The 27,013-nt window shown below is 43.2% G+C and overlaps 1 protein-coding gene across 2 annotated transcripts in view; it reads right to left on the minus strand.

Annotated features, from left to right (window-relative positions):
- Myof (myoferlin) overlaps positions 1-27,013 on the minus strand; it is a 145,687-nt gene that overhangs the window by 87,435 nt on the left and 31,239 nt on the right. For both annotated transcript variants that reach the window (XM_034499154.2, XM_034499162.2), the window contains exons 4-9: positions 14,616-14,724; positions 11,737-11,824; positions 4,201-4,367; positions 3,513-3,641; positions 741-803; positions 611-661 (exon numbers count right to left, since the gene is read on the minus strand). In XM_034499154.2, coding sequence (XP_034355045.1) covers positions 611-661; positions 741-803; positions 3,513-3,641; positions 4,201-4,367; positions 11,737-11,824; positions 14,616-14,724 — 607 coding nt within the window. The remainder of the gene's footprint in view (positions 1-610; positions 662-740; positions 804-3,512; positions 3,642-4,200; positions 4,368-11,736; positions 11,825-14,615; positions 14,725-27,013) is intronic.

Here is a 27,013-nt window from a genome sequence, read left to right on the forward strand (position 1 = left end):
ATTCCATCCTGCAGATGAAGCAACCAAGGATCAAGAAGTTAAGAGAATTCACCCCAGTGACGGGTAGGGTATGACCAGAGGTCTGCCTGGCCCAGATCATCTTAGACACATGTTAATAATGACTAGATCGTCTTCCTTCAGAAGGTAGCTCATCCTCTGAGAACTGCTGAGGTGAATCTGGACCCTGAGAACTACTTGAAAAAGTGTAGCTTCTCTTGCTCAATTTCACTTTGTGCTCTCATTTCAGACTTACAACTGGCTTTTTAGACAGAATTCTGGGGCCATTGGTAAGCAAAGCTAGTTGTGGGGCTTTTTGCCAGCACCAAGCACACCCTTTGTAGCAATGTCTTTGCTTCCATCCACAGATAGAAGCCACCAAAGGCCTTCATTGACATACCAAGGCACAGTGCTTTCGAATGCTCTTGGTGTTACACTTTTAAGGTAGACAAGATCCATGAAGCCTTCGGCAAAAATCATAGTGTCTGCCCTTTACCTAGAAGCCTAAAGATGTCACCCCATGTGTGCTCCAAGGCCCGGCCGTGAATCAGATTCCCTATTAGGAGAGTTCTCATATTTGTATGATAGAAAGAAATATACTGTTGTCACTCACCTTAAATTCCCCCATCAGACAATCTGCCCTCAAAGAGTGGGAATTATAAACCTAGAGGAAAGGAGAGGCGTGAGCTGATGGCCTCCGTCCAGTGGTCGGTGAGCAGCGTCCTCCTGCCCTTGCCCCTTACCCGGATGCTGATGATCTCATCCATGAGCTCAGAGGGTGTGATGTGCACATTGTAGAAAAATAGCTGTCAAAACAACACACAACACATTGAACATTAGCCAGTGGCTCCGGTCCAGAGAAGCTGATGCTGATGGCTTGCCTAGATAACTGCTAGACACTTTCAGAATTAGGTCTGGCCGTGTGAGCACTTACCCGTCTCTGCACGCTGGCAAAGGAAAGCACGAGAAACAACTCACACGAGGATCTAGATTATTCCACGTTGCCACTTTGACTAAAGTGCGTGCTGACGTCTGGGACGCCCACTCAGCTCACTGACATTCTTAGTTCTACCATTTCTGTCTAACGCCTTCAAGGGAAATGTTGCCCACTCAGTTGTGGTAATGCCTTCAGTCAAGCCTCATCACCCCTTTCCCGGCACATGAGAGGCTGAGGTACGAAGACTGCCGTGACTGGAAGCCAGCCTGAGTTACACAGTGAGCTCTAGGTTAGCCTGGGCTACAATGAAGACCTTAACTCAAAAAAAAAAGTATTTCCTCAAACAAAACCACTTTCTCACTTCTTACATAGAAATATTTTAAATAGATGTAAATATTTTAAATAGACAGAGATATTTTAAATAAAAAAGAATAGCGCTTTTTATCTTTGTTACTACAGTGGGACACTTGTTTCATATTTCTGAGCTGGTTTTGTCTTTTTTTTTTTTTTTTTTGCTTGTTTGTTTTTTTTTGTTTGTTTTTGCTTTTGTTTATTGAGACAGAGTCTCACTATGAAGCTCAGGCTGTCCTAGAACTCACTCTGCAGACCAGCCTAGCCTCAACCTCACAGAGAACTACCTGCTTCTACCTCCCAAGTATTAGGATTAATCACCCCCGCCTTGATGTCTCGTTTTCCTTTTAAGGAAAATAGATTTATTACAGTTTTTCCAAATTGGAAAGAAAAATAAGTTTCTACTCTGACTATGGCCATCTTAAAATATGCAGAAAGCCTAAAACAAGGCTAGTTTTTCTTGATTTTTTTTTGTTTTATTTCTTTCTCCCTTCCTCCCTCCCTCCCTCCCTCCCTTCCTTCCTTCCTTCCTTCCTTCCTTCCTTCCTTCCTTCCTTCCTTTCTTTCTTGGTTTTTAACAGAATCATTCAAAACAAAGTTTAGATATCATGGTAATTTATTCCTTCAAAGTGTATTTGTGCATGTTTCATAAGAGCAAGGGTACCCTTTTGTATAATCACAATGCTGTTATCACATCCTCCAAATAAACATGTAAGTAGTCAAGTTAAAGATTTTTCTGTATATTTCAAAACAAAACTTCTTGGATTTTTTTTTTTTTTCAAACTCTAGGATCCACACATAGATCACAGCTGCATCTGGATGTTCTTTCTTTTCAGTTTCATTTTTACCTAGAATAGTTCTATTTTACTTGAGTTTTCTATAGGGACGAGTTGTTTTATGAAATATTCCACAGCCAGTGCATAGTATGTACTGCTACATACCTGTAATCCCAGCACTTGAGATACTGAGGTAAAGAAGTCAAGATCTTAGGCCAGCCTGGGTTACAGAGTGAAACTGACAGAAAAATCTATCTATGTATCTATCTATCTATGTATCTATGTATGTATGTATCTATCTATCTATCTATCTATCTATCTATCTATCTATCTCCCCATAGTCTGATAGATGCCGAAATATTATCCACAACACACAGTAGACAGAACTTTCATGTGCTATCAAGACATAGGTGCCCTGTAAAGGAGGGAGGCTTCTGGAACTATAGCTAAGGGTACACCTAGTATGGATGATGCTACAGGTCCAGTCCCTGGTGTCACACATACATACTTAAGATGATGAGTATGAAAAGTCTAAGGAAGATGGAGACCCTTGTACTCCTCCTGGTAGCTTAGTTAACATAAATCCCATATAATGAAAGCCTTAACTGACATGTCTCATTCTAAAGCCTCAGTCACTGGCATCTATAGGCATCTATATGCTATTGTCTATCATCAGCCAAAAAATATAGGTTTGAAGAAAATGGGGTTACTCCCTTACCTCACTTGAATAAGACAAGAGACAGAGGGCAGAAGAGAAGAAACTGATTTCTCTCACGAATGTAGATAGGAAAAAGGGACAGAGCCAGAATTGGGACTGGGATTTGATGCTGTAGGGAAAAAGAGAGACTAGGAAAAGCCCAGGCTGAGGGATCTCAGAACTGTGTCTCCCGAGCATAGCACAGCTAGCCTCTGAGGGGCTCCTACATTCTTTCTGTTCATGCCCAGTTATGGTTTTGTGGGGTCTGAGATGACAGGTAAGGCATTAAGCCTTTTGAGTGTGTCACAGAAGTCAACAGAACTGGGTTGTATTGTTTGTTCATGTGACATTTCTTTAATACGGAACATTTTTATAGCCAAGCAAATTTTGACACCTCTTAAAACCTGGATTGCACAGGGACACAGTCAACCTTCAGAGTCATTCTGTGATGTAAAGGAGCTCAGGTGGATGCAGGTGACATCACACATTCCATCACCAAGGTAAAGGGACCCGAGAGAAAACTAGAAGTGACAGGAAGACATGGGCAATTGAAAATCAGTAGAAGCTAGTTAGGTGGCTTCAAGCCCATGTGGCTCTGACCTCTCTGTGCTTCACACCAGAGACCTGTAGTGTACTTTCCAGTTTTTAGCCCTTGTGTTTCCCTCCTCTGTGAACTGGGTGAAATTGGCAGGAGGAGACGTGTACAAACAGGACAGACTGGGTGAGCAGGGCCATGCATTCTCAACCCACTCACCTCATCAAAAAATGGATTGTTCCCTCTCTTGATTCTCGTGCGGTGTGTCTGACCACAGATATGAACTTTCACCACCGGCCTTATGTTGTTACCGCATAACTGACGGCCCTCAATCACTCTGACACGGATCTGCAAGCACAAAGTGGTGTTGTTACCATAGCTTCCCCAGTGTATGGTGCAAAGGAATCCTCAAGTGTCACCTCAGCTCTCTGGCTCATAAGGATGGCTAAAACCGGTACTGAGACCTTCCAGTCTGGAAGGGGCCAGTCTCTGATCACTGAGCTGGAGAAAGGGTTCAGATCTGGCCTTGGGGAAAGCAGAGCAGAATGAGATTCCAGCACTGTGGCCCTTTGCCTGGTCTTCAAGTACCCTTAAAATGCACTCATTCTGAGAGCTAAGAAAAATGAAACTGGTACCTGAGCTGCTGCTAGACTTTGCTAATAAGTCCTCATCTGCTTCCAGAATGAAGGGAAGTTCCCATTACATCCCTCTGAAGCAGCTTGTCTACTTTGACTAAACCCTTTGTGCTTGTAGACAGGAAACTCCCTTTCTGGGTTCATGTCCTTATATCCTTTTTCAGTTGATGAGCCCTGTCCATAGGACTGTGTCTATCACGATGTCACAGCAGTGGCTGGGTCGTGGGCCATGGGGTGACAGTTCATGCACAGAGCAGCAGAGCCCTTCCCACCTGGAAATCCTGTGGCTTGTTGGACAGCATCCTCCGGCTGTTCTTTCCTTTGGTGATCCTCCGAGCAAGCTGAGCTTCTGACACTGTCCCAGATGGCCCCTTGGGCCCAGGGCCTCTGACCATGCCATCTGCTCTGTCTTCATCTCCTTGATCTTCTTCCTCTTCTTCTGAAATACAGAAGGGGAACCAGTTAGCAATGGTCCTTAGCCTGCAACTGTCTATCTAGCACCCAGGTCTCCTGGACTTGTCCTGTTCCCAAGGTAGCAGGTAAAGGAGATGGTTTGGTGGCACCAACTGGGCACTTGGTGCTTAGACACAGTTTCTTTTAAAAAAAAAATGCATTCATGCTATATTAGGACCTTTGGTCTGACCATCTTCACAGAGACAAGAGAACACTCTGGGGCATAGGATAGTGAGAGAAGTATTATAGCCTGGAGCAGCTATAATGAGCTAGCGCTCACCTCAGGTACCAGCCTGAAATCAGGGGCTAAAGAGATGAAGAAATGCTGTAGAGAACCAAATTATAAATAAACTTCAAGCCCCTACCTCCCATCCCCCACCCCCTGCTTCTCACTGCTTCTTCCTCTAGAGACCTACCTGGGAGCCATGTTGGAATCCCGCCTGCTCAATTTCTTAAGTCACAATCACCAGGCTCACACCAAGATAGTCCTTGTAGCCCCTTTCTTGCCGAGCACCACAGTGGTCCTGTCCCCCTCTTGTCTTTCCATTTGTGACTTTAACACGCATCTGTCCCCTCCTTTACCTCCCAGTCACGCCACAGATTCAAGGGAGAAAATTTCCCCCAACAACAATGTAATGTCCTCACAGTCTGCTGTCCTTTAGATTCTTCTCCATAAATGTCTCCTAACTCCTAAGATCCCCAGGGATCTCCTTGTCACTGTCACCTTCCTCCTGCCTTTAACCCTCAACTACATACAAACTTTTTTTTTCTGTAAAAAAAAAAAAACACACACACACACACTCAACTCTGCCTACCACCTTTCCCCCTCTCTTTTAGTCACTAAATCCTTAAAACTTATTGACAAACTTTAGCTTTTCTTTTCTTAAGAGACAAAAGGGTGCTGGGAAGATGGCTTAGTAAAATACCCCAGTGCCGAGGGAGTCAAAAACAGACAAGTCCCTGAACCTCATTGGCTAATCAGCTTACCTGACTCTGAGCTTCAGATTCAGTGTGAGAATACCATCTCAAAGAATAAGGTGGAGGGCGGCTGAGAAGTCCTCTGGCTGTGCAAGCACACACATGCATATACACACACACTCACATATACACATATACAAACATGTGCATGCGCTCACACATGAACACATGCACACATGCACACACATCAAACTCCTGGTAATCTATAGAATATAATCTTAGAGAACCTAGAAGGTCAAAAATAGCAGTGTTTGTCCATTCTACCTTTGGATTCTGAAGCTCTTCCTTCAGAACAACAGTAAGTGTTCCAAGAAGGAGGAGGGAACCCCAAGGCCCTGCTGAACACACCCTCTGCACAGGCTGTCTCCTTACCAACACACTAGTGCCTCTGCTGGTATGGCACACTAATGAGACCCAGGCTTGGATGTGACCCAGAGCTACAAACAATGGCTGACCCTGTCATGACAACAAAGGACAATGCCAGGGTAGGAACTGCTGACTGAATAGGCGTAGGTCTTCCCAGCACTATCTTAACGAAGATCAGCAAACTGGGTGGCTTCAAGCAATGTTCTCTGGCAGCCTCAGACTCTGAAAGTGAAATCTCAGGTATTGGCAGAGGGATACTCCACAAGAAGTATCTGGGAAAGAGTCCTCCTGCCTCTTCCCACACAGTGGCTCCTAGCGGTCCATAGCAACCATGTCAACCACTCCAATCACTTCCTGTAGTCATGTGATCTATTCCCTGCATATCTGAGTGTCCTTATTTCATCTCCTAAGGACTCCAGTCAACAGATTTAAAGTTTGCCATAATCCAGGACAACCTCATCTTAACTAACCACATACACATTCTGTTTCCAAATGATGTGTTCTGAAATTTCACATACACATGACTTTTCAGGGGACATTACTCAACCCACTAGAGAAGGCATCTCTTGATTCTTCCTAGTTTGCTCAAGTCCTCACCATCTACATTACCTTTCTGCCTGTTACCCCTTCATTTCTTCAACACTCTCCTAGGCTCTCAGAGTCTGTGGTCTGACATTGTGGTTGCCCTGCATATCCTTCAACCCCCCTTCTTCTCCATGTATATTATCCATATGCTTGTTTAACTCTGTACATTATATTCTCCCTCTGCACCTAGGCAGATCAACCCAGCTGAGAAGGGCACACACCATCTTGACTGGTATCACAAGCTTTAAGTAGACTCCTGGGGCTTCCTCACTATCTCCAACATTTCCAAGACAAAATTTTCTTGGCTCCTGACCTGAGATGGCTACTATAAGCCACCATAAGGTCAAATCAGGTCATCTTTTCAACTCCTATGGTTGGCATTGCTGAGAATGTGCCCAGGACAGTCCACAAGCTGGGCAAGCATTCTATGGGCAAGCATTCCACCACCAAACTACAGTGCCACCCTCCAACACCCAGCAGTTATTCTTATCTGGAAAGCTTCATTCTCCATTAACAATCCTGCTTATCTCACTGAGATAACAAAGCCCAGATGCAAATGTCTCTGTTTTTCAAGTACAAATCAACTATCTTACTAATGAACATGTTCTTTCCTGAAATACCTATGACTCCCAACTAGCTTCAGAGCAACTATCACCCTTAAATAGATCTTATCTCCTCTTGCTGTTTAAAACTGGTATGGACTACACAGTGGATTCTAGGCCAGTCTAGGTTAGAGTGGAGCCCTGCCTTAAAACAACAACAAACAGAACTTCTTAGTTAGAGACCATCTCCAATCCCCTGATGTTGCAAGGAATTAGAAGATCAGAAAGACTGACAATCTGAGGATGGATCAGAATCAGATCTGCTGACTCATCGTAGCTCAGAGTTCTCATGACCACCTTCTCCCCCTCTTTCTCTGTCTCTCTCTGTCTCTCGATTTCTCTGTCTTTCTCTGTCTCTCTCCCTCTCACTGTGTCTTGCTTTTCACAGTTCCCTGTGCAAATGCCCTCCTGTTTCCTAACATGACAATGCTACTTGGTCAAATCCTCAAAAGCTTTGATCACCTGTGCCCTTCCTAAATGCTAGTAACTCTTTATGTGACCCTTGCTTTACCAGTGATGTTTCCATTAATACCTCGGAATGGTCCCCCATCATAATGTCAGCAAGTCAATCAAATCAATCCTCCCAATTCCTAAAATGAATTCTCTTCTTCCTAGAAACTAAACAGTAATATTTTTGAAGACTGCCACTATATGCAGTCCTGGCGACAGGGACAGTTCCTACTCAGCACAGAAAGGCTGGCAGTCCTCAGACACATTACGCTACAATTACGTTAGCCTTTGGTACCCTAACTAACTCCTGATGGGTAACAACTGCTCTGCTCTTTCCAGGCATCCTGCTCTTCTCCTCAAGGAAAAGATGGCACACATTACCTTATCTGCTGGCCATCCCCTGCCTGCTTCCGTCACCCATCTGCCCTACCCTGCTAGGATGGGAGAGCCTGGCAGCAGTTCCCAGTGTAGGCCGACCACCTAGGGATGAACTGAGGAAGAGTGCTTGCCCACCTCAGCCTTCTTCTGTCTCCTTCAGTCTCTCACACCTGTAACCTTTCTGCCTATGCACTCACTGGTCCATGACCCACTTAACTTTCCGTTCCTAATGAAACAGCTTTTCTGGAATAGCCTCTTCCCTGCCAGCCCTTTGGTCAATATTTACCACTTTCCTGTTGCTACCATGTTGCCTTTCTTTGCTTATGATAATAATCTGGCCTCTTATGAAGTCTGGTTAAGAGTGCACTGGTTAAGGCAAAATCTTATGACTTTGAAACAAAGGTCACTGTAAAACCAGAACAAAGGGTTGGTAACATTATCTTTAGAGTAAGTTTAAAAATATAATACAGAGTGGCTGGAGAGATGATTCTGTGGTTACGAGCACTGATTGCTTTTCTAGAGGACCTGAGTTCAATTCCCAGCAACCACAAACAATTTCACATAGATGTCTCACAAACATCTATGATGGGATCGGATTTCCTCCTCTGCCATGAAGACATACATGAAGACAGAGCATTCATATACATAAGATATATAAATAAATACATCTTTAAAAAGAATTATATCAAAGAAATCCAATACAGAGCATGAAAAGAGAAAATTTGGAAGCACAAAAGGGTAACATAGCAGCAGATGTTTAATTATAATATTTCTGGATTTCTTTTATCTTTATTTTATTTATTTGTTTCTTTGTTTTTTATAGATATAGTAACATGTATCCCAGGCTGGTCCTAAACTCTTTATGCAGTCAAAGCTGGCTTTGAATATATGATCTTCCTACTGCCTCCTTAACAGCCAGGATTACAGTCCTACTCTACCTGGCTTTTTTATTGTTATTATTTGTTTGCTTGTTTGTTGAGACAGTGTTTTGCCATGTACTCTTGGCTGGCCCAGCACTCACTATAGAGCCAAGGCTGGTCTTAAACTTGTGGCAAACTCTTGCCTCTTAAGTGCAACTCTTACAGTGAGTGAGTGCCTCTTACAGTGAACATCACCACATCTAGATTATATTCTGGGCTTCTAAAATGTTAGAAGTCATATAACTGTGAGATAGTCATTTTTTTTCCATTACACTCTTGGATAAATAACAATTAGGTGCCCAACAACTTATGACATGTCACCTTACACACACACACACACTCTCATACATACACACACACAGTATTGAAGAAAAAAAAAACTTAACAAACATTGAGAGAAACCAAGCCTTAGGATTCATCCTAGAAGCATACGCCTTTGATAGCACAAGCTGTAAGCCAGTGTCAGAAGTCTGTCGATGTAAGGTGACTGGATAAACAGGCAATAATTTGTTTGGCTCCTTTCTGGAGAATAATTTATTGCATTTGCTGGGCTGCAGTTACTCAGTCTATCTTATCTTTCTAGTGACTGTGACCTCCTCAGGGATTAGCACTGACTTTCTCATCTCTGCATGCAACACGTACAGGTATCAGTAACTGTTTTTCTGAAGTAGATCAAATTTACCTTCAAGCGAAAGCACTTGTGTTATTCATGGAATGAGATAAATTTGAAATACCAGAATCAGGCTATGAATGAGCTTTTTTTCTGTTCTTTAGTTGGACAAAGTACACATTGAACAGATGGTTCTTTAAAAATAGATGTGAGCTTTTAAAAATAGCTCATTCTGGTAACAGAAATGTACACTCCAGTCAAGCTGACTGGCAGAATGTGAACAAGTTGCCATGGTAACAAGTTTCTAGGCTGCCAAATCTTTACACTGGCTCGTCCCATCTCTCTATCATAGGACCAGTTTCTAAGGCGGTCTGTAAGAAGACATCTATGACATCACACACGTTGCATCATGCTCTGAATCTTCTGCTGTCTTGACCTAAGGGCTCCTCGAAAGCATTCTTTCAAAAGAAACTTCTGAAGTGTTTGATTCTTTGATCAGGACCAGTTTTTTTTTTTTCCAACTTGCCAAGGGCATCCTTTGACCATCTTTCTTTTGTGCTAGATTGCTAAGATGTCACACAGCAGCCACCGTGTGAGTGGACACCTTTAACACTGCTCATCACTGTTGGTATCTGCTGGCAGATGTATCTCAAGAGAATGAGATTTTTTTTCCTTCCTGTGTCTTCTGAGGTCTTTTCTATGGTGCTTGCATTTTAATAAGCAGATATTTCTTTTGTATCAAAAATAGATAACAAGCTAAAATTTTAAAAATTGAAAATCTCTATATAAGTTACATTCATTACTTTTATATGAAATGAGAATTATTTGATAGTTAGCTAAAGGGGTAATGATCTGGGCCTGATGTTTTGTGTATAACATTAAAATGTGCAACAGTAAATATCAATGGTTTTTTTTTAATTGATAAAAATTGGTTCTCTTTGTTTATCTCTCTGTCTCTGTCTCTGTCTCTCTCTCCCCCTTTCCCTCCTTCTTTCTTCCTTCCCTTTTTTGTACTTTCTCAAATAAGTGACTTTAAGCCTGAGTATGAAACCAGCATTCTGAATGTTACCTCTGTCCCAGCCCTGGTGAGTAATAACTTTATATAACAAAGCATACGAATGCTTACAGATTAATGAAACTTATTCTAAATCAAAAAAATTTACCTTGCCATATTATACTTATATTGTCTCCTGACACAATATAGTGATACACTATAGTGATGCAGTAGAGTGCAGGATAGTGATGCAGTGGAGTGCACTATAGTGATGCGGTAGAGTGCAGTATAGTGATGCACTAGAGTGCAGGATAGTGATGCAGTAGAGTGCAGGATAGTGATGTAGTAGAGGGCAGGATAGTGATGCAGTAGAGGGCAGGATAGTGATGCAGTAGAATGCAGTATAGTGATGTAGTACAGTACAGTATAGTGATGTAGTACAGTACAGTATAGTGATGCAGTAGAGTGCAGTATAGTGATGTAGTACAGTACAGTATAGTGATGTAGTACAGTACAGTATAGTGATGCAGTAGAGTACATGATAATGATGGTCTTTAAAACCCAAATTCAAGGAACCCAAGTGCTGATTCATCTACACCTCTGTCCAGCCCTCAAGCTGATTAGGATAGTGGAAACCTCTGTGTTAGACCTGGCCAGCGTTTGCCCAGGCCTGCCATTGAGTGGCAGACAAGGGAGCTTCTTGGGCCTGGTAGACCCTCCAATCTCCAGTGCTGCCAGGACACCCTGCTGCTACAGTGTCATCACGCCAAGTATGAGAAACAGCCTCAGGTAAAGGGAACCTTGTGGGAGGGTTATTTCTTCCCTGAGAGGGTGGATCATTTCTAAGGAAGCAGAAACTTGCTATGGGGAAATCATATTTGTGTCACAGAGTATTGTAAGTTCCTATGGCCAATCTAAAAAGACAAATGACCCAGGAGGACAAGTGGCTTGTGCTGAAGCAAACAAATGACTTCAGTACTAAGGGGGTATTGGGGGGAAAGAAAGGGGATGAGGGCTTAGAGAAAGAAAAAGAGGGCCCAGTACAAAAGCACTAGCCACAAGACAGGCACCTGGGAACACATGTCAGCCATCACACATTTGGGAACTGTAAAATATGAAGGCTCTTGAACCTCACAACCTGAGACATTGTATTTAGTGGAAATCACAGAGCTAAAGCAAGACCATAACAATTCTGCAGTCTGTGTGTACTGGACGGCTTGCTGAGAGAGTGCTCACCATGGGACCTGTTTCATCCTCCCCTCTCCTGGGAAGGCATTTGGTATATAATTGTACCTGTCCAGTGGTCAGGGAGCTATGGGTTCTGTAAAGTTAGAGTTTTTTTTTGTTTTGTTTTGTTTTGTTTTGTTGTTTTTTTGTTTTGTTTTGTTTTAGAATCTCTTTATGTGCTTAGCCAATTCTCCTTGGGGAATGTCCACTTGGGGTGAGAGGGGCCATCAGGAGGGTCAGCTTACCTCCCACGCCTGGCACACCGGTCCCGATTGGATCATTTGGATGTGGAGCTGAAGGTGGCGTATAGCCAATCACCAGGTCAATGGTGGCCTGGATAGAAAGAATCCATTGCACAGAGTCAGTGCAGGGAAAAGAATATTACAGACTTAATATGAACAGTTCATCATGGGTAGGAGTCTTGGAAGGGCTTTGCAGGAAAGAGAGACCGCAGAGATGGGAAGGACGATGTTATGTTGGACTATGCCTATCTTACTCCAGGTGAGCCAGGGCAGAGCTGGAAAGAAGCCACTTTATCACAGGTTGCCAAGGGTAACCTCACTGACTAAAGTAAGGCTGTAAGAAGCAAGTGTGAACCTGTAGCAAGCTTCTGTCCTGCAGTGGTGATGGCCTCTGTTCATAGAAGTACAAGCAGAGATGCTGACTTAGAATGAATAATTCGTTTGTTGTTCCTGTATACTAATTACTGAGATTTATTTTGATAGCTCTCTACAGAGAAGGATTTTGTGACTAACAGAAAGATATGTAATAGCACAAATCATAAGAGAGAATGAAAGGAGAAACTGAGTCTGATTAAAGACAAATGTACAAGTCATAAAGTTAAACATAATTGTCACCCCCACACACACACATTAACTGTGATCCCAGGAAACATAGGAATCAATCAAACAAACAAAAAGGCTACATAGCAGAGCCTACATCTTTACACTTCGTGAACCTTTAAGACTTCAAAAAGTTTGGCATAAAAATTAAGCAAACAAAACCCCTGCCCTTCTCCCTAAAGTACCAAAGATGAAAACCAGGGCCCCAAATATGCTGGTGTCCTGCCACTGAGCTATATCCCCAATCTTGAAGAAGGGTTGCTAATTTTTATTTCAGCAATCACATGCCCATTGACTATCATAATTATTTCATAAAAGAAAAGGCATATTAGCACCCAATGTGGGGAAAGACAAACTCCAAAATTAAGAAAGTACTTTGCAAATGGGGATTCTCCACCCCTGACCCCATACACATCAGTTTGAAAGATAAAATACAGGGGCTGGCGAGATGGCTCAGTGGTTAAGAGTACCAACTACTCTTCAGAGGACCCAGATTTGATTTCTACCATTCACAAGGTGGTCCTGAAACTCCAGTCTCAGGTAATTTGACACCTTCTTCTGGCCTCTGTGGCCACTGTATATAGGCAAAACACCCATACACATAAAATAAAAAGTTAAAAAAAAAGATGATGAAATACAGAATAATATATTTTAATATTTAGGACACTACACTATTATTATTATGACACATTATTTATCTGACTCCAAATCTAAGTGGATTATGATATTAATCCACCAGAAGAGGAATTTGTCCCCTCTTCCTTCATTTCCTGGTTTTGTTGTGGCTAATGACTCTCACACATGCATGTATAGACACACACGTCTGCTGATTACTGAATGCTTCCTCATGGATCAGCACATTCAGTGTGTGAGACAGGCCTGGGGACACTGAACAGGATATTATAAACAAATATGTTCATACTGTCCATAATATGCAAATGGATATGCATATCAAGTGAGCAGTCACAGGAACAGCATCTGTGGCCACTCATTCACAGACGGAGGTTCAATATGAAGGCTGTGCACTGGTACCATGGGGCACAAAGCTAACATGAGAAATTGTACTTTTAAAACCTCCCACATTGCTATTTTACATGTAGTGGTGCCAGTTGTTTCAACACTCCTACAGATGCTTAAGAATCTCGGTGAGGGTGAGAGGACTTGAGGGGCAGTGTTCATCTTGGTCCCAAAAGTTCAACTGCTTTAGAACAGTCTATGGAATCTCTTCTGTGCTATATACATTCATGGATACGTGTGTGTGTGTGTGTGTACAAAAAAAAAAAAAAAAAAAAAAAAAAAAAAAAAAAAAACAAACAACAACAACAAAACCAACAATCAAAAAAAAAAAAAAAATTGACATCCTGCCATGCCATGACACCATTTCTCCCCCGTAGGTTTTGGGTAGTCAGATGGCAGAGAATGTTTTGAATGTATGTGTTATGGTCAGAATCCTGACTCACGGCTGGCCGATATAGCTTCAGAGATCAACACAGCCTCAATGGCATTCTCTCCCTTTGATTTCGAGAGGCCTCTCCTGTGTTCGTGCTTACTGTGATGCCTCCAGCATAAAAAAAATGCCCAGATTCACAAGTAAAATAAATTGGTTCAAAAATGAAGGGGACTAGAGGTCATGGGCTGAGCATGATAGCATTTGATGACTTCTTAGTAGTCATATAGCATCTAAACCTGAGTTACTGGAGTCAATTTTTAAAACACATTTTGAATTATTTTTTTGGACCCAGTATATCATTGTGTATTTCTGCTTACCCTGGAATTCACTAATAAATGAAGCTGAAATTCTCCGAAATCAATTTCACAACTGCTGGGAGCTTTGAATTCTGATTTTATGTCAGGCAATATATATTCATACAGAGGGGTTGAGATCAGAAGACATTCGGCAATCAATGTGGCAATAAAGCTGATGAGATTATCGTCTCGACACAGAAGGTAATACAAACCTTCTTTGTCTGCTATGTTAGATACCCAACCTAAAGGCTAGATATCTAAAGTTAAATGCCAACACCCATGTGAATAGCATTGAGCTAAACCAGAATGGTCCTGCTTACCATAGGGAATTCTGTCAAATAAAATCAAATCTCAAATTTGCTGATTCTGTGACTGAAAATTGAGGATGAGACCCATGTCATTAACGAATGGATCCATTTATTATGAAACCAAACTTCCAGTATTTTGTATAATGAGCTGATTGTCAAACTAAAGTCTTTCCTAAATTGGTTTTTCCTTAACCGTGTTACTTTGTCTTTCCACAGAAGACTACTCACCCCAGTGTCTTGTCCCTTTTCATTTAGCAGGGAAGTCTGTTTGTAGGGCAAAGACCTGTTCTGGTCCCCGATCAGGTCCTTCAGGGAGACAGTTGCTGTGCCGATTAATCTGTAGGGAAAACAAGAAAACACACAGCAGCTTAAGAGGGAGCACCAGCCACAGGTCATTAGAATACCCAATACCCTCACATTCATTTATCCGTATATCTGCCCTGGCAGAAATTCAGATACTCTAAAAAGACACCCATGCTCTTCTCTTTGGCTATCAGACTACTGAAACAAGGGTCTCCAAGAAATTGAAATTTTTCTAGGAGACTTGTGCAAAGAAAAGAAGAAAAGTTAAAACTTTGTACCAGCCAGAAGAGGAACTTACCCCCAGGAAGAAACTTCCCATAATTTCAACAATTGTCAGACTGCCTTGTATAAGAGACTGGCAATGATAGGTCACTGCTGGATGGGCCCATATCGTGGTCAGGACCACACCTTGATCAGGACTACTCTGTTCTTCATACCTGTTGGTCCCTATTAGACCTAAACCTCATATCAGCACCCCAAAAATGAAGCTGTGGGGGTCAGTTTACCTCTATTTGTTTCTCTTCCCACCATGTCCTCACAGAATAAACCTCCCATCTCTGCCTTTTACTATTATGTGTCTCTTTCATTGGCTTCCCGAGCCTCACTTGATAGGGTCACCAGAGACCAGGCTTTGACCCTGACATCTCCAGTAACATTGTCATTAAAACCACCACATAACTAATGCGAGTCAGAGTATTTCACAGTGAGCAGAACACGTGTTACTTCCCCATGACAAGGAGTCATCCGAGGGTCAAACTGTAATGTTCATGAAATTCTGACAGTCATGAATGAGGAAATGAGGGTATAACTGAATACTGCTCCCCCCCACCCCCGAATCCAGAAAGCGAGAGATGTAAGGAAAACTTTATTCAGTAAGCAAGGAAAGCAGTCCTCTGTATGGGGACCCAGGAACTGCCCACTGAATACTTCCCCAAGTCAACCTTCCTGAATCGTTACTTTAAGATTAGACTTCTAGATGATGATGGGACTGACTTGTTAGGCCATCCTCTCTGCAGCAGCTTTATGAATGAGGATTTACTCCCTGCTCTCTCTCCCTGGTGCCTGGAATCACTGCAGGTCTCTATCACTCGTGTTCCTACTCTCTGTGGCACAAGACTGATGAACAGAGGAGCAAACGCGGGTCTGTCTCTAGCATACGCTCCCCGGACACACCAGCTGCCTCTTTTGCTCACTGCTCCAATCTCATGGCAGGCACATAAAAGGTCTGTGTGGAGTGGTGGAAAACATGACTAAGTCTACAGCTACTGCTGATGAATATAGAAATGCTTGTTTAATTAAAGCATGTTTTAAAAGGTTTCTTTAAGAACACACATCCACTGGGAGTTAGTCTATATTAACATGTGTAAAGGGGAAAAAAGTAATCCATGGAAAATTGTCTAAACTTGGAGGGAGTGACCTAGAATGTGTGTGGAGGAGGGGACGAGAGAGGCACAAAGCTTGGGGGTGTGCTTTTAGTTTAATGTGCAGGCCAAAATGTTGGAATAGAGAAATAGGGAGAATGATGTCTGATTACTTACAGCTGGCCTATATTTGCAGTGACAGACTAATGGAGAGCAGTTTTGTAAAACAGGATATCACTAGCATTAAAATAGGAAACCAAGCCCCAAGCCCCAAGTGGTGGGGGAGATGATTTTTGTGCTTGTGATACTACTCAGGGCCTCACATGGTTCTGGACAAGCATCCAACCATTGAGCTACATCTCCAGGCCAAAAGAGATTCATAGCTATGTTCATTCTGTTTTGTGCTGGAGACAGTGTGTATGGTTTGAATAAGAATGGTTCCTATAGGCACATATGTTTAAAAACTTGGTCCCCAGTTGATGGAACTGTTTGGGAAGGATTAAAGGGTGTGGCTTTGTTGGGGTGTGGCCTCACTGGGGGCAGAACTTTGAGGTTTCAAAGGACTTGCCATTCCTAGTGTGCATTGCTCTCAGCCTCTCGCTTATGGATTGAAATGTGAGCTCTCGGCTGTTTCTGCCCTCATGACTTTGCTCTACCACCATATAACCTCCTGAAACTGTAAGCCCAATAATGTTTTATTTTATTATATTGCCCTGGTCATGGTGTTTTGTCATAGCAATAGAAAAGTAACTAAGTAACCCAGTATGTACTTGAACTCAGTATATAGTCTATGTTGGTCACAAACCCATAATTCCTTCTATTTTTGCATTCTAAGTATTGATATTACTGTCACGTACCACCATGCCTGGCAGAAGAGTGTGTGTAAGTGTATGCAAGTGTGTGTGTGTGTGTGTGTGTGTGTGTGTGTGTGTGTGTGTAGGCCAAACATGGCAGTACACACTTATAATCTGAGCATCCAGGAGACAGAGACAGGGGGAATCAAGTGTTCGGGGCTAGCCTGGAACACAGTAAGAGCCTATCTCCAAAAAAATTCCCAACAATTGTACATGGTAGAGAGACTGGTTGATTGTTTTTATGTAACTCCAGGCAATGTGTACTCACAGGCATAAGTAATACACAGGAAAATTTATTTTATAGAACACTGTTTCATCTTAAAATGTATTCTTTAAAACTCTGAAAGTGGGTTTGGAGGTCAGCCCTTTCCTAGTATGCACAAGGCCTTGGTTCAATCTTTTGCACAATCAGGGGGAAAAAAGGAAGTAAAGGTTGAGGTCAAGGTGAACATTTTTGAAGTCTTGCTGTTGGTGTAGGTGGAACATATTTGGAGGTACAGGCGTATAGCCAGGTTCTCAGACCTCAGAAATAGGACCAGGCTGTAAGTGTGGATCTGTCACTCACCACGTACCTCAGTGACTCCAAGCATTAAGCTGCTTTCCTCTCTGGGAATAGTAGACTCTATTGCACAAGACCAGAACATGATTGCAGTTTCAGACAGTTTTCCCAGTAATCTGGACTATTTGTCCTTGGATTCTTGGAATAGTGAACAGTCTGATACAGAGCTGCTTGTATATACAACTCTCAGCACATAGAAACTATCGCAGGTTCTTATCTCTTCTGACATAGCACAAGACAGCCCCTAGCCAGCAACAAAAAAACCATTTGCCTTCAGAAGGATGAGTGAGTCTTACAGCAGTTAGGTCCACCAGGCAGGGCCAAGAAGGGATAGAAACTTTACACAGTACTATAATGAACGTTAGCATATTAAGACAATAATTCATGTACTGTGACCATCATTTTCTTCTTCATTGGGTTTGAGTCCTCTGACATGATGAGGACAGATACACCCCACTTCACCTCCACCAGACAAAACTTCTACTCTACCAACTCACCTTTCTCCCACAGCCCCCACAGACACCTCAGGAGAGCTTTGATTCACGGTTTTTAAAAAGGTGATCAGCTATGGGGTGGACCAATTAAGATTTTTGAGAATAATGAAATGAGGGTTTGGGGTCAGTAAAGTGCTCCCTTCAAAGGCAAGAGGAGTTGAGTTCAGTCTCTGTACCCACATAAAAAGCTTTAGAAGTGGGGTACATATTTGTAATCCCAGTGCTGAGAAGGTGAAGATGGGGATACGGGGTCCCTGGGGCTTGCTGTCCAGCCAGCCTAACCAATCAGGTAACCTGGGTGCCAGTGAGGGAGAGAACTTATTTCAAAAACATGGTAGCTTGCTTCTGGGAGTGACACCGGAGGCTGACCTCTAGTCTCCCCATACATGTCCATCTATACACATGATCACTCACACAAAAATTAAAATCACAAGTCAAACAATTTAATAAGACAAATATAACCAATAACATGCTTAAAAGTCATCTGGGGGGAAAAAAGGCATCTGGGAGGATTGGGGAGGGGTCAGCCTAGTGCCCTGAAATTGATCCCCAGGACCAGATGAGGTAGCCCACACTTGTAATCCCCATCCTGGATGTTGAAAGCATGGATAGAAGCTTGTGGGCCAGCTAGCCTGTGGTACATGGAGATGGAGCAAAATCCAAAGAGACCCTTCTTTAGTGAGATAAAAAGTAATAACTGACTCCCAAAAGTTGTCTTCTGGCCTCCACATATGCACAATGGTATGTGCACACACACACACACATCACAGGCACTCACACATACTCATATCACAGGCATACATACATACACTCTCATGTACATAAATCACAGTCACTCATACCACACATGCAATACACGTACACGCACATATCTCTCAGGCACTTACACTACACACACATACATACACGGAAATTCCATAGACAGTCACACCTTACACTCAACACACACAAAGAATAAAATGTGTTCTCTTCCTTTTTTTCTAAGGAAAACCCATCTGGCTTCGTCTAAATGTGGTGTTTACCTGTTAAGATGGGAAACACAAGTTATTCTTCAGTCTGTGATTTGTGGTGTAGTTCTACGAGTAAGATACTGACATCACACACTTGAACATGTACTGATGTGCTTTTGTTAAAGCCAGCTAGAGCCAGAATGACCTGGGCCTCTTATCAGTGGTAAGTCAGTTTGAGAACAGGCGGGGTGCCGTAGCTAGGCCATTCGGAACTGAAAAGAGGCCTGGTGTGGGAGTGAGCCAGCATCCAAAACCAGATCAATGCATCTCCCATATTACCTAGTGTTCTAGAGGACAAGATCACCCTGGTGTAGAATAGGTTCTGTGGTAGCCCAAGGGTTGTGCTCTCTCTCTCTCTCTCTCTCTCTCTCTCTCTCTCTCTCTCTCTCTCTCTCTCTCTCTCTCTCTCCCTCTCTCCCTTCCACCCCCTCTCTCCCTCCCTCTCTCCCCCCCCACCTCCTCTCTCTCAGGCTTTGCCTAAGTCCTTCAATTCTTTGAGCCACTGCATTGTTGGCAAACAAATGGACAGACATGAATAATTTCGTAAGTTAGGCTTATACAGGATATATCCCATACAGGTCTATTTAAGAAACGACTGTATGGTCGATATTTCTTTTCCTGCTTTACCAGTGTTTGAGGTGTGTATATAACACTCCTAGGATTGTTTTGGAGACATCATAATGAAAGACAGGGTTTCTGCCTTCAAAATTATAGTGTCAGAGATCACAGCTAGTTCACACACAGTGTGGAGACAAAGATGAAGACAGTGATGGAAAAGCAATACTGTGAAGTTACACGACACAGTAGGGGACAGTGGGGCTTGTGTGCTAACTGGAAAGAACGGGCTTGAGTAAGTACAAAGCCTGTCTGCTCGTCTTTTTACGCAGCTGAATGGCTAGTAACCTGTGCTGATTCAATTTGTTGGGTTTCCTTCCCCAGAAGAGGGCAGTAACCGATGACTGAGCAGGAATGTAGAGTAAAAGGAACCAATTACAGACTCTAACCTCAATTCCTTCTTTTAAGAAGTTTGAGATGCATTACTAAGGTTTACTTTCTCATCATAAAATCCTGATAGTTCTATTGTGGGGGAGGGCATGTAAAAGAAAACCTGATGTGTGTGTGTGCCTTTGTGTGTGTGTGTGTTCACTCGTGTGTGTCTATCTGTGTGCATGTGTGCGTGTAAAGACTATGTTTTGAGAAACTCCTGGAGAGACTAATCTCGAAGATATTTTGACAGTGAGGCTGAGTTGGGAAAGATGCAAACACAGATACAGCTTCTGGGACCTTTGAACTGAAGGAAGCAGTGCCTACTGATGGTCCTACAGTCCTACGCCTCGCCTCTCAGCCAGCCAGGCTTGTTGCCTAGATACAGAAAAAAACGGTGAGAACATGGGGAACGATGACCTCCTACACTCGGGAAAGGAACAGCTCAGTCTGACTATAAGCTGATTTCCTTTAAAGGAGGTGACACTCAGCCTGGAATCCCTGTTGCCAATGTGATACTGTGAATAGGCCAAGATGATAAGATGTGAGGGTAACGGGGACGCTTTGACCTGTGGTTCACAAAAAAATAAGCGTCTCCCATGGACTGCTCCCAAGGTTCTAACAGATGGGCCGCGGTCCCAAAAGGAAGCTACAATGGAAGAAATGCCAAGGTCTTGGCTCTGCAGCTCTCCTCAGAGAACTAACAAGTTCCAGATGCGTCAGACACTGAAGGAAACCCAGGTCACTGTTCCTTCAGTCTGTGACTGACATAGACTGTCAGGCCTCAATGCATGACATGGAACGACTTCTAAGCCATGGGAATGACCTGGGAACTACATGCTATACCTGGGGACTGGGGGAGTTGAGAGCCACGCTAGCTAAGTTAGTTAAGTGGTGTCAGTTAAGAACCTCTTCGTCACTGTGTTCATCTGGCTTTAAAAAGAGGAATGGAAATGTTTTCCCCACAGCCTGGGCCCCCATTCATAGCCACATGCCTCTGTGGTGAGTAAGGACCCTGCTGGCCGAGAGCCTTAGCAGGGACGCTTACATGCACAGCTCATCAGGTCCCCTTTTCTGTAACAGGGACATCACCACAGGGATTACTGGAAATCCCCTTCACAAAGAAAAGATCTGTTGGAGGCTTGAAAATCAACTGGACACTCGCTGCCTCTGCTTCTGAGGACTGTAAACGGCCAGCCCTGTCTTCTCTGGGAGGAATCATAGCCTGCAACAGGGCTGCGGCCATAAACCTTTCCAAACCTCAACAGTTCCCAACCCCCCTGTGGAAGATCTGAAAAGACCAAACTATCCGATTCTTTTGTAGGTCCTGGCTTTGGCTGCTTGAGTTTGTCATTTTGGCCAGGCCTGTACCACTTTGTGTGGATTCCCCACACCTCCTCGGGGCCTGCGCCCATCAAGTTCCTCCCTGGTCTTGAGAACATGGAGTGAGCTAAGCATGCTCCTTAGGACAAACCAGACTGCCAGGAGAAGCAAGGGTGTAGACAAAGGTTCTCTGCAAAGCCAAACTTTCTCCTAGAAACCTTCTAGACAGAGCGTGTACTTTTGCCTCAGATCTAAAAAAGGAACCTGCTGAATTTAGCAGGTTCCCCACCCTGGATATCTAATTGACAACCTTTAATAACTGATCAGAGTCATTATCTGCCCCCCACCCCCCAAATGACTGGGGAATCACCCTGGCCTGCCTTCAGCAAGAATCCTGTTAGGTTGGTTTAGCCAGAATTCCCCTATCCTGGATATTTCCTCTCAGGAATTTTCCATCCGTTGACCCCTCCCTGCCCCTTGGTTGTAAGTTCGATGTGGCTGAGCTGCGTGGGGTCTTGAACCCCATCTTTCTCTTCTACTGTAGTTCAACTAGCCCTGGCTCCTCCACCTGTGGTGATGGCCCTGGGTGCTCTTGCTCAACACCCATTGACAAGTGACACAGAGGGGTTTCTTCCTGGACACAGCTGTAATAGCAGGTCATGGTACCAGAGTCCCTTACCAAGGTGATAGCCCCTCAAAGGGCACTCCCTCAGTTCTCTAATTCACTTGCACCAGAGGAGATCATCCTCACTGGTCTCTAATTCTTTTCCCAACTGTCCCTCAGAATGCACCTCTCAAAGCAGCGGCAAGTACTTGGGATTTCCCGAAGACCAGAGTTGAACTATTTCTTAAGGTGATTCTTTTTCTTTCCTTTTATTTTATTTTTATTTTTCTGTATTAGTGTTTTGCCTACATGTATATTAGTGCACTGCATGCTTTCTTATTGACCATGGAGACCAAAAGAGGGAGCTTAGTCCCCTGGAACTGGAGTTACAGATGGCTGTGACCCACCATGTAGATGCTGGGAGCTGAACCCAGGTCCTCTACAAAAGCAAGCACTCTTAACCATTAACCTCTCCAGAGCCTTGAGAAGATTCTTATATCCATGGCAATTCCAGAAACTCTCATGGGGCCTGGAGAAGGTGGCTGGCAAAGCAGGATCAGGAAGCAGGGGGTCTATGGTATTTAAAAACCATTCTATATGATCATACAGGGTCACAGCTGAGAAATGTGTATAGAAATCCAATTATTTCTCAGAATAAATGGTAGTCAGCAGAACTGTATTGATATCTAGACATCTTTCCTATGGCTTTCCCTTCTTGACTTCCAAGACAGACCAGGAATCTTAAGGACAGTCCTGAAGCTTTCTTCTTGGCCATTTAAAGGCTTCAAGGGCAAAATAAAATAAAATAAAATAAAAAAATAAAAAATAAAAATAAAAATAAAAATGCAGCCATAGTGGTGCTCCACAGTGTCCCCAAACCTGATGTGGACAAGCCTTCCCTGCATTCTTCACAAGTGCCACACCCTCAATGTTATTTCTTAAAAATGACTGTAGTCAGGCAGGTGAGATGGCTCAGCAATAAAGGCTCCTACCTTCAAATATGACGGCTGACTTTGATTCTTGCAAGTTGTCCTCTGATTTCCTCATGTGCACTATGGCATTTGTACACACACACACACACACACACACACACACACACACACACACACACTAAATAAATAAATATGATTGTAATGAAAGACTGCATCCTGATCTTTTGCTCATTCTTGCTGATCAGTTCTGACCTCCCGGTCCTCAGGGGTCTAATCTATGCTTGTCTGATACAGTGGGTCAGTGGAGTTCCCAGAGTCTGGCTGTCTAATCCTCTCAACATAAGAATCAGATCAGTTTTTATCATTTATAAACACATTCCTTCATCCATTCAAAAATGAACCTTAGAAGGTAAGAGGACAGCGAAGACAGAAATGTAATTTGGACTCAACTTTGCACTACAGTCTATATACAGACTAACTCCTCTGAGCTCCCTGATTCTGTATTTATAAATGGGGCTGACAAATCTTATCTAATAGTGCTAAGACAGAGATTAAAAGAATAGCAACATGCCAGGTACTTTAAAAATCAGCTTTAACTATTTCAGATACTACTCTAGAAAAAGGAAGCTAAGAAAAGCATAAGAAGGATACTTACACCAGGCTTGCTGACTTCTCACTTAGTCAAGAGAACCAAAGCCCCAGGTTCAGGGAGAGACCCTGCCTCAAAGAAATGGGCAGAGAGTGATATAGAAAGACAATGATATCTTCTTCTGGCCTCTGCATAGACATGCATGCAAGCACCACACAAACACATGAATAAATCAATAAATCTTTAAAAACAAGCAAACACAAAACTTCTAGAAAAAAAGCTAGGGAACATACTTATAAATACAGGCACAGGTAAGGACTTTTTAGACAAGACTTTGACCACTCAGGAAATAAGTCCAATAATCAACAAATGGGATGTAATGAAGGTTTAAAAAGCTTTTGTATGTCAAAGTAAATTATCAGCCAAATGAAGGCTGTGACCTTCCAGACCTAGAGAGAACCCTACTATTGTTGTTTTTGCTAAAAGCATGCTGTCAAACTGTCCTCTAAACATTTACACTGTACCCATAGATTAGCCATAAACTAATCTATGGCCAGAAGCTTCTCTCTGCCGTGGTCAACAGTTAATACAGGGGTGTACAGTTGGTCAAGGTACTGAGAATAAGTTCTACTGAGTGTTCAGCCTAACCGGGATATCGACACCAACCCCCACAACCCCTACTAAGACTTCCTCTGCTGCGACTATAGATCCATTTACTTATTAGTTATCGATCCCCCACATTCAGATGAGTGTGCAAGAGCACTTGTTTTCTTTGGCTTTGTTTGTTTTGCATGGCTGAGAATCAAACTCTGGCCCTTGTGCCTTTCCAGTGAACTGTACCCTGCTGTGATCTTTATAGAAGGTGGGGAGTGTCCCCAGTGCCCGAGATGTTGCTGACACACATTAGGCATTAGTGAGCGTTTGTGGGATCGGTGAGTGAGCTGGCATTATAACTGAAGATAGTCCAATGTCTCTGAAAATTGTTTATAAGTTCTAAAGCTTCCTTGCTGCGGAGGAACAGGGTCGTCCTGGCTGCCGTTATTATGAAGCATTCTTCTCCTTCAGCTCTCTACACATCTTTCTCAAGGTCCATGCTCCGTACTGACCTACTCACAAACCACAGTGGAGGCCCCAGGGCTTATAGGAACTTCATTGGTCTTCATTGGGTCCTGTAGCTCAGTCTCTCATTAGGATTCGGCTGTACACTGCTTTAAGTTACCCCCATATGGTGTAAAACAGTAGTTTCTTTAAGCTGCATCTTGCCTGGAGAGATTCCATTCCCAGGCAGCTTTGACTCCATTTTGAGGAAGCAGGATGACTCTGCATCTGGGTGGACCTATGAATGGCACCATCTGTCTGACACCATCTTCACAGCACAGACTGAAAATGACCTATTCCTGGGAGTACAACTGCCCTATAAATTTCTCAGGTCAGTTGAGACTGTAAGGGCAGATGGGCATATTAAAATCATGGGAGAAAAACCAAGGGCAAGAGCTCATCAGACACGCCAGACCAAGAAAGCATTAACCCCCTCACCTGGAAATGGATGAACCTCTAACACTGTGATGGTGACCTGTCACATGACTACCTGCTTTGTGGTCTAGGGACAGACAGACAGGAAACTTCCCTCTGTCCCCAGGGCTTCAGTTTCATTGGGCCCCACTCCCACCGCTGATGCTGCTTACTGGAGTTGCCATTTGCCTGTCTGTCCATTCACCCATCTGGACCTGCTCTTCATCCATGTACTGAGCTGTCCGTCCACCCAGCCCTTCTCTTCTCACCACCGCAGCTCCACTAAGATCCTGCAGCAACATCTCTAGGATCGGGAAGACTCACGGCTTCTTCTGCAGCTGGGCTTGATTCCTGTGTCATAACCATCAGGGCTCCTTTGTATTTCTCTTCGTTTCCCAGCTTTGCCCTCTAGAAGTTCTTTGAAGTGCCTCAACTCCTTTAACTTTTGGTAGCTATTCTGTGATGTAACATGCTTGCATGCATGCATACATACATACATACATAAATACATACATACAAAACGTACATACATACAAAACTAGATAGGCCTTTATTGTGTGGTGCATAACATGTGATCTGAGAGTTAATATTAGTAATTAAGGTTGTAATAAAAAAAGCCTGTGATTGTCTTAGTCCTAGCTGTCAAGGAAAATGGGATTATCTGGCAAGCTGGGGAGCCACCATACCTTATGACTTTACTGTTATTCCAGAAATCTTAACACTGTGGAAATACACAGACATGTTTGTCTGTTTCTGACGTAGGATGCTTACAACACCTCTCTGGTATTCGAAGATACTCATCAGCAAGTGTTGGTCTTGCGCTGCTCTGCTGAAAACGAAGGGTTAGGTTGTTTTCATTTATCAAAACTAGGGATTGCACTGCACAGTACCCCCTGTGTCTACTCAGGTTCTCGTGCAGCTGATGGGGCTGCTTCCAGAAGACAAACCGTACATCCCTCAGCTGTCTGACCTCTCACCAAGCACTCTCAGAAGAGGACTGAGGACAGAGCACCTATGTCATTCTCTGGAGGGAGCCTCAGAGCTATGCGACATAACAGGACAAAGGCTGAAAGGTAAGATCTCTGACATACAAAGAACCAAAACATCTCCCAAGCAGGACCACACTTTTTCCAGAAAAGATTTTTTTTTTCATTCTGAGCCACAGACTTCCTGTTTTCTCCACCTGGAAAGCACTTTTGCTCAGGAAGTTTGTATATTTCACAACTTAGCTTTGTTGTTTTCATTTTCTGTTTCATATCTCCCCAAACCATGTGTGTGTACACAGGCATGCTTACATACTATTATGTGTATGTCTACACATGTGTGCTTACATACTTTTTACTGGGCTATCCTGTCACCCTGACTCTCAACTGGAGAGTGCATATGCACACACTCACACACACACAGAAGGAAAACAAACCTCAGAGGGTCTGGCCTCTGTACATGAGGATCCCCAGTTAACCCCATCCATTTCCACGTGAGGAGCTGGGTGACCCTAGTGATTTGCTGAACCTCTTGAGCCATATTTCTCTCATTTGTCAATTGACGATATGACTGACTGAGCTGTTACAAAGATTAAAAACCGTGACATGTGCAATAGCTGTAGCCTAATCCCTGGATTTCTGTAAACCCACAAAACCAGAGATTATATTGCTCATCAGGAAATTGAAGTAGTGTTTCTTTAATTATATCAGATGTACCCCAGCTAGCCTTCACTGAGGAAGTACTGTAGTTCCCATTGTAAAGATGAAGGAACTTCTTAAGAATTACCCAACCAGTGAAAGGCAAAATGAAATCCCAGCAAACTCTGGGATCAGGCAGCTGGCCCCTTTGCATTTTCTTATGCAAGAACTTGGTAATTCTCCTTTTTGGTGTCTTACTAGACTTCCTGATATCTCCTTCTTATGCCCAATATAGCAAATCAGAGCCTTGCCCAGAGACTGACATTCCGATACTGTTGATAACTTTGCTCTGTGTGTGTATGTGCGTGTACGTGTGCGTGTGCGTGTGTGTGTGTGTGTGTGTGTGTGTGTGGTGTGTTGGGGTTGGGGGATGTGGTCGTGGGTTTGCATGAACATGTACACACATGCAAATGGGAAAA

The sequence above is a fragment of the Arvicanthis niloticus genome, chromosome 1, assembly GCF_011762505.2.
Source record: "Arvicanthis niloticus isolate mArvNil1 chromosome 1, mArvNil1.pat.X, whole genome shotgun sequence".
Taxonomy (NCBI): domain Eukaryota; kingdom Metazoa; phylum Chordata; class Mammalia; order Rodentia; family Muridae; genus Arvicanthis; species Arvicanthis niloticus.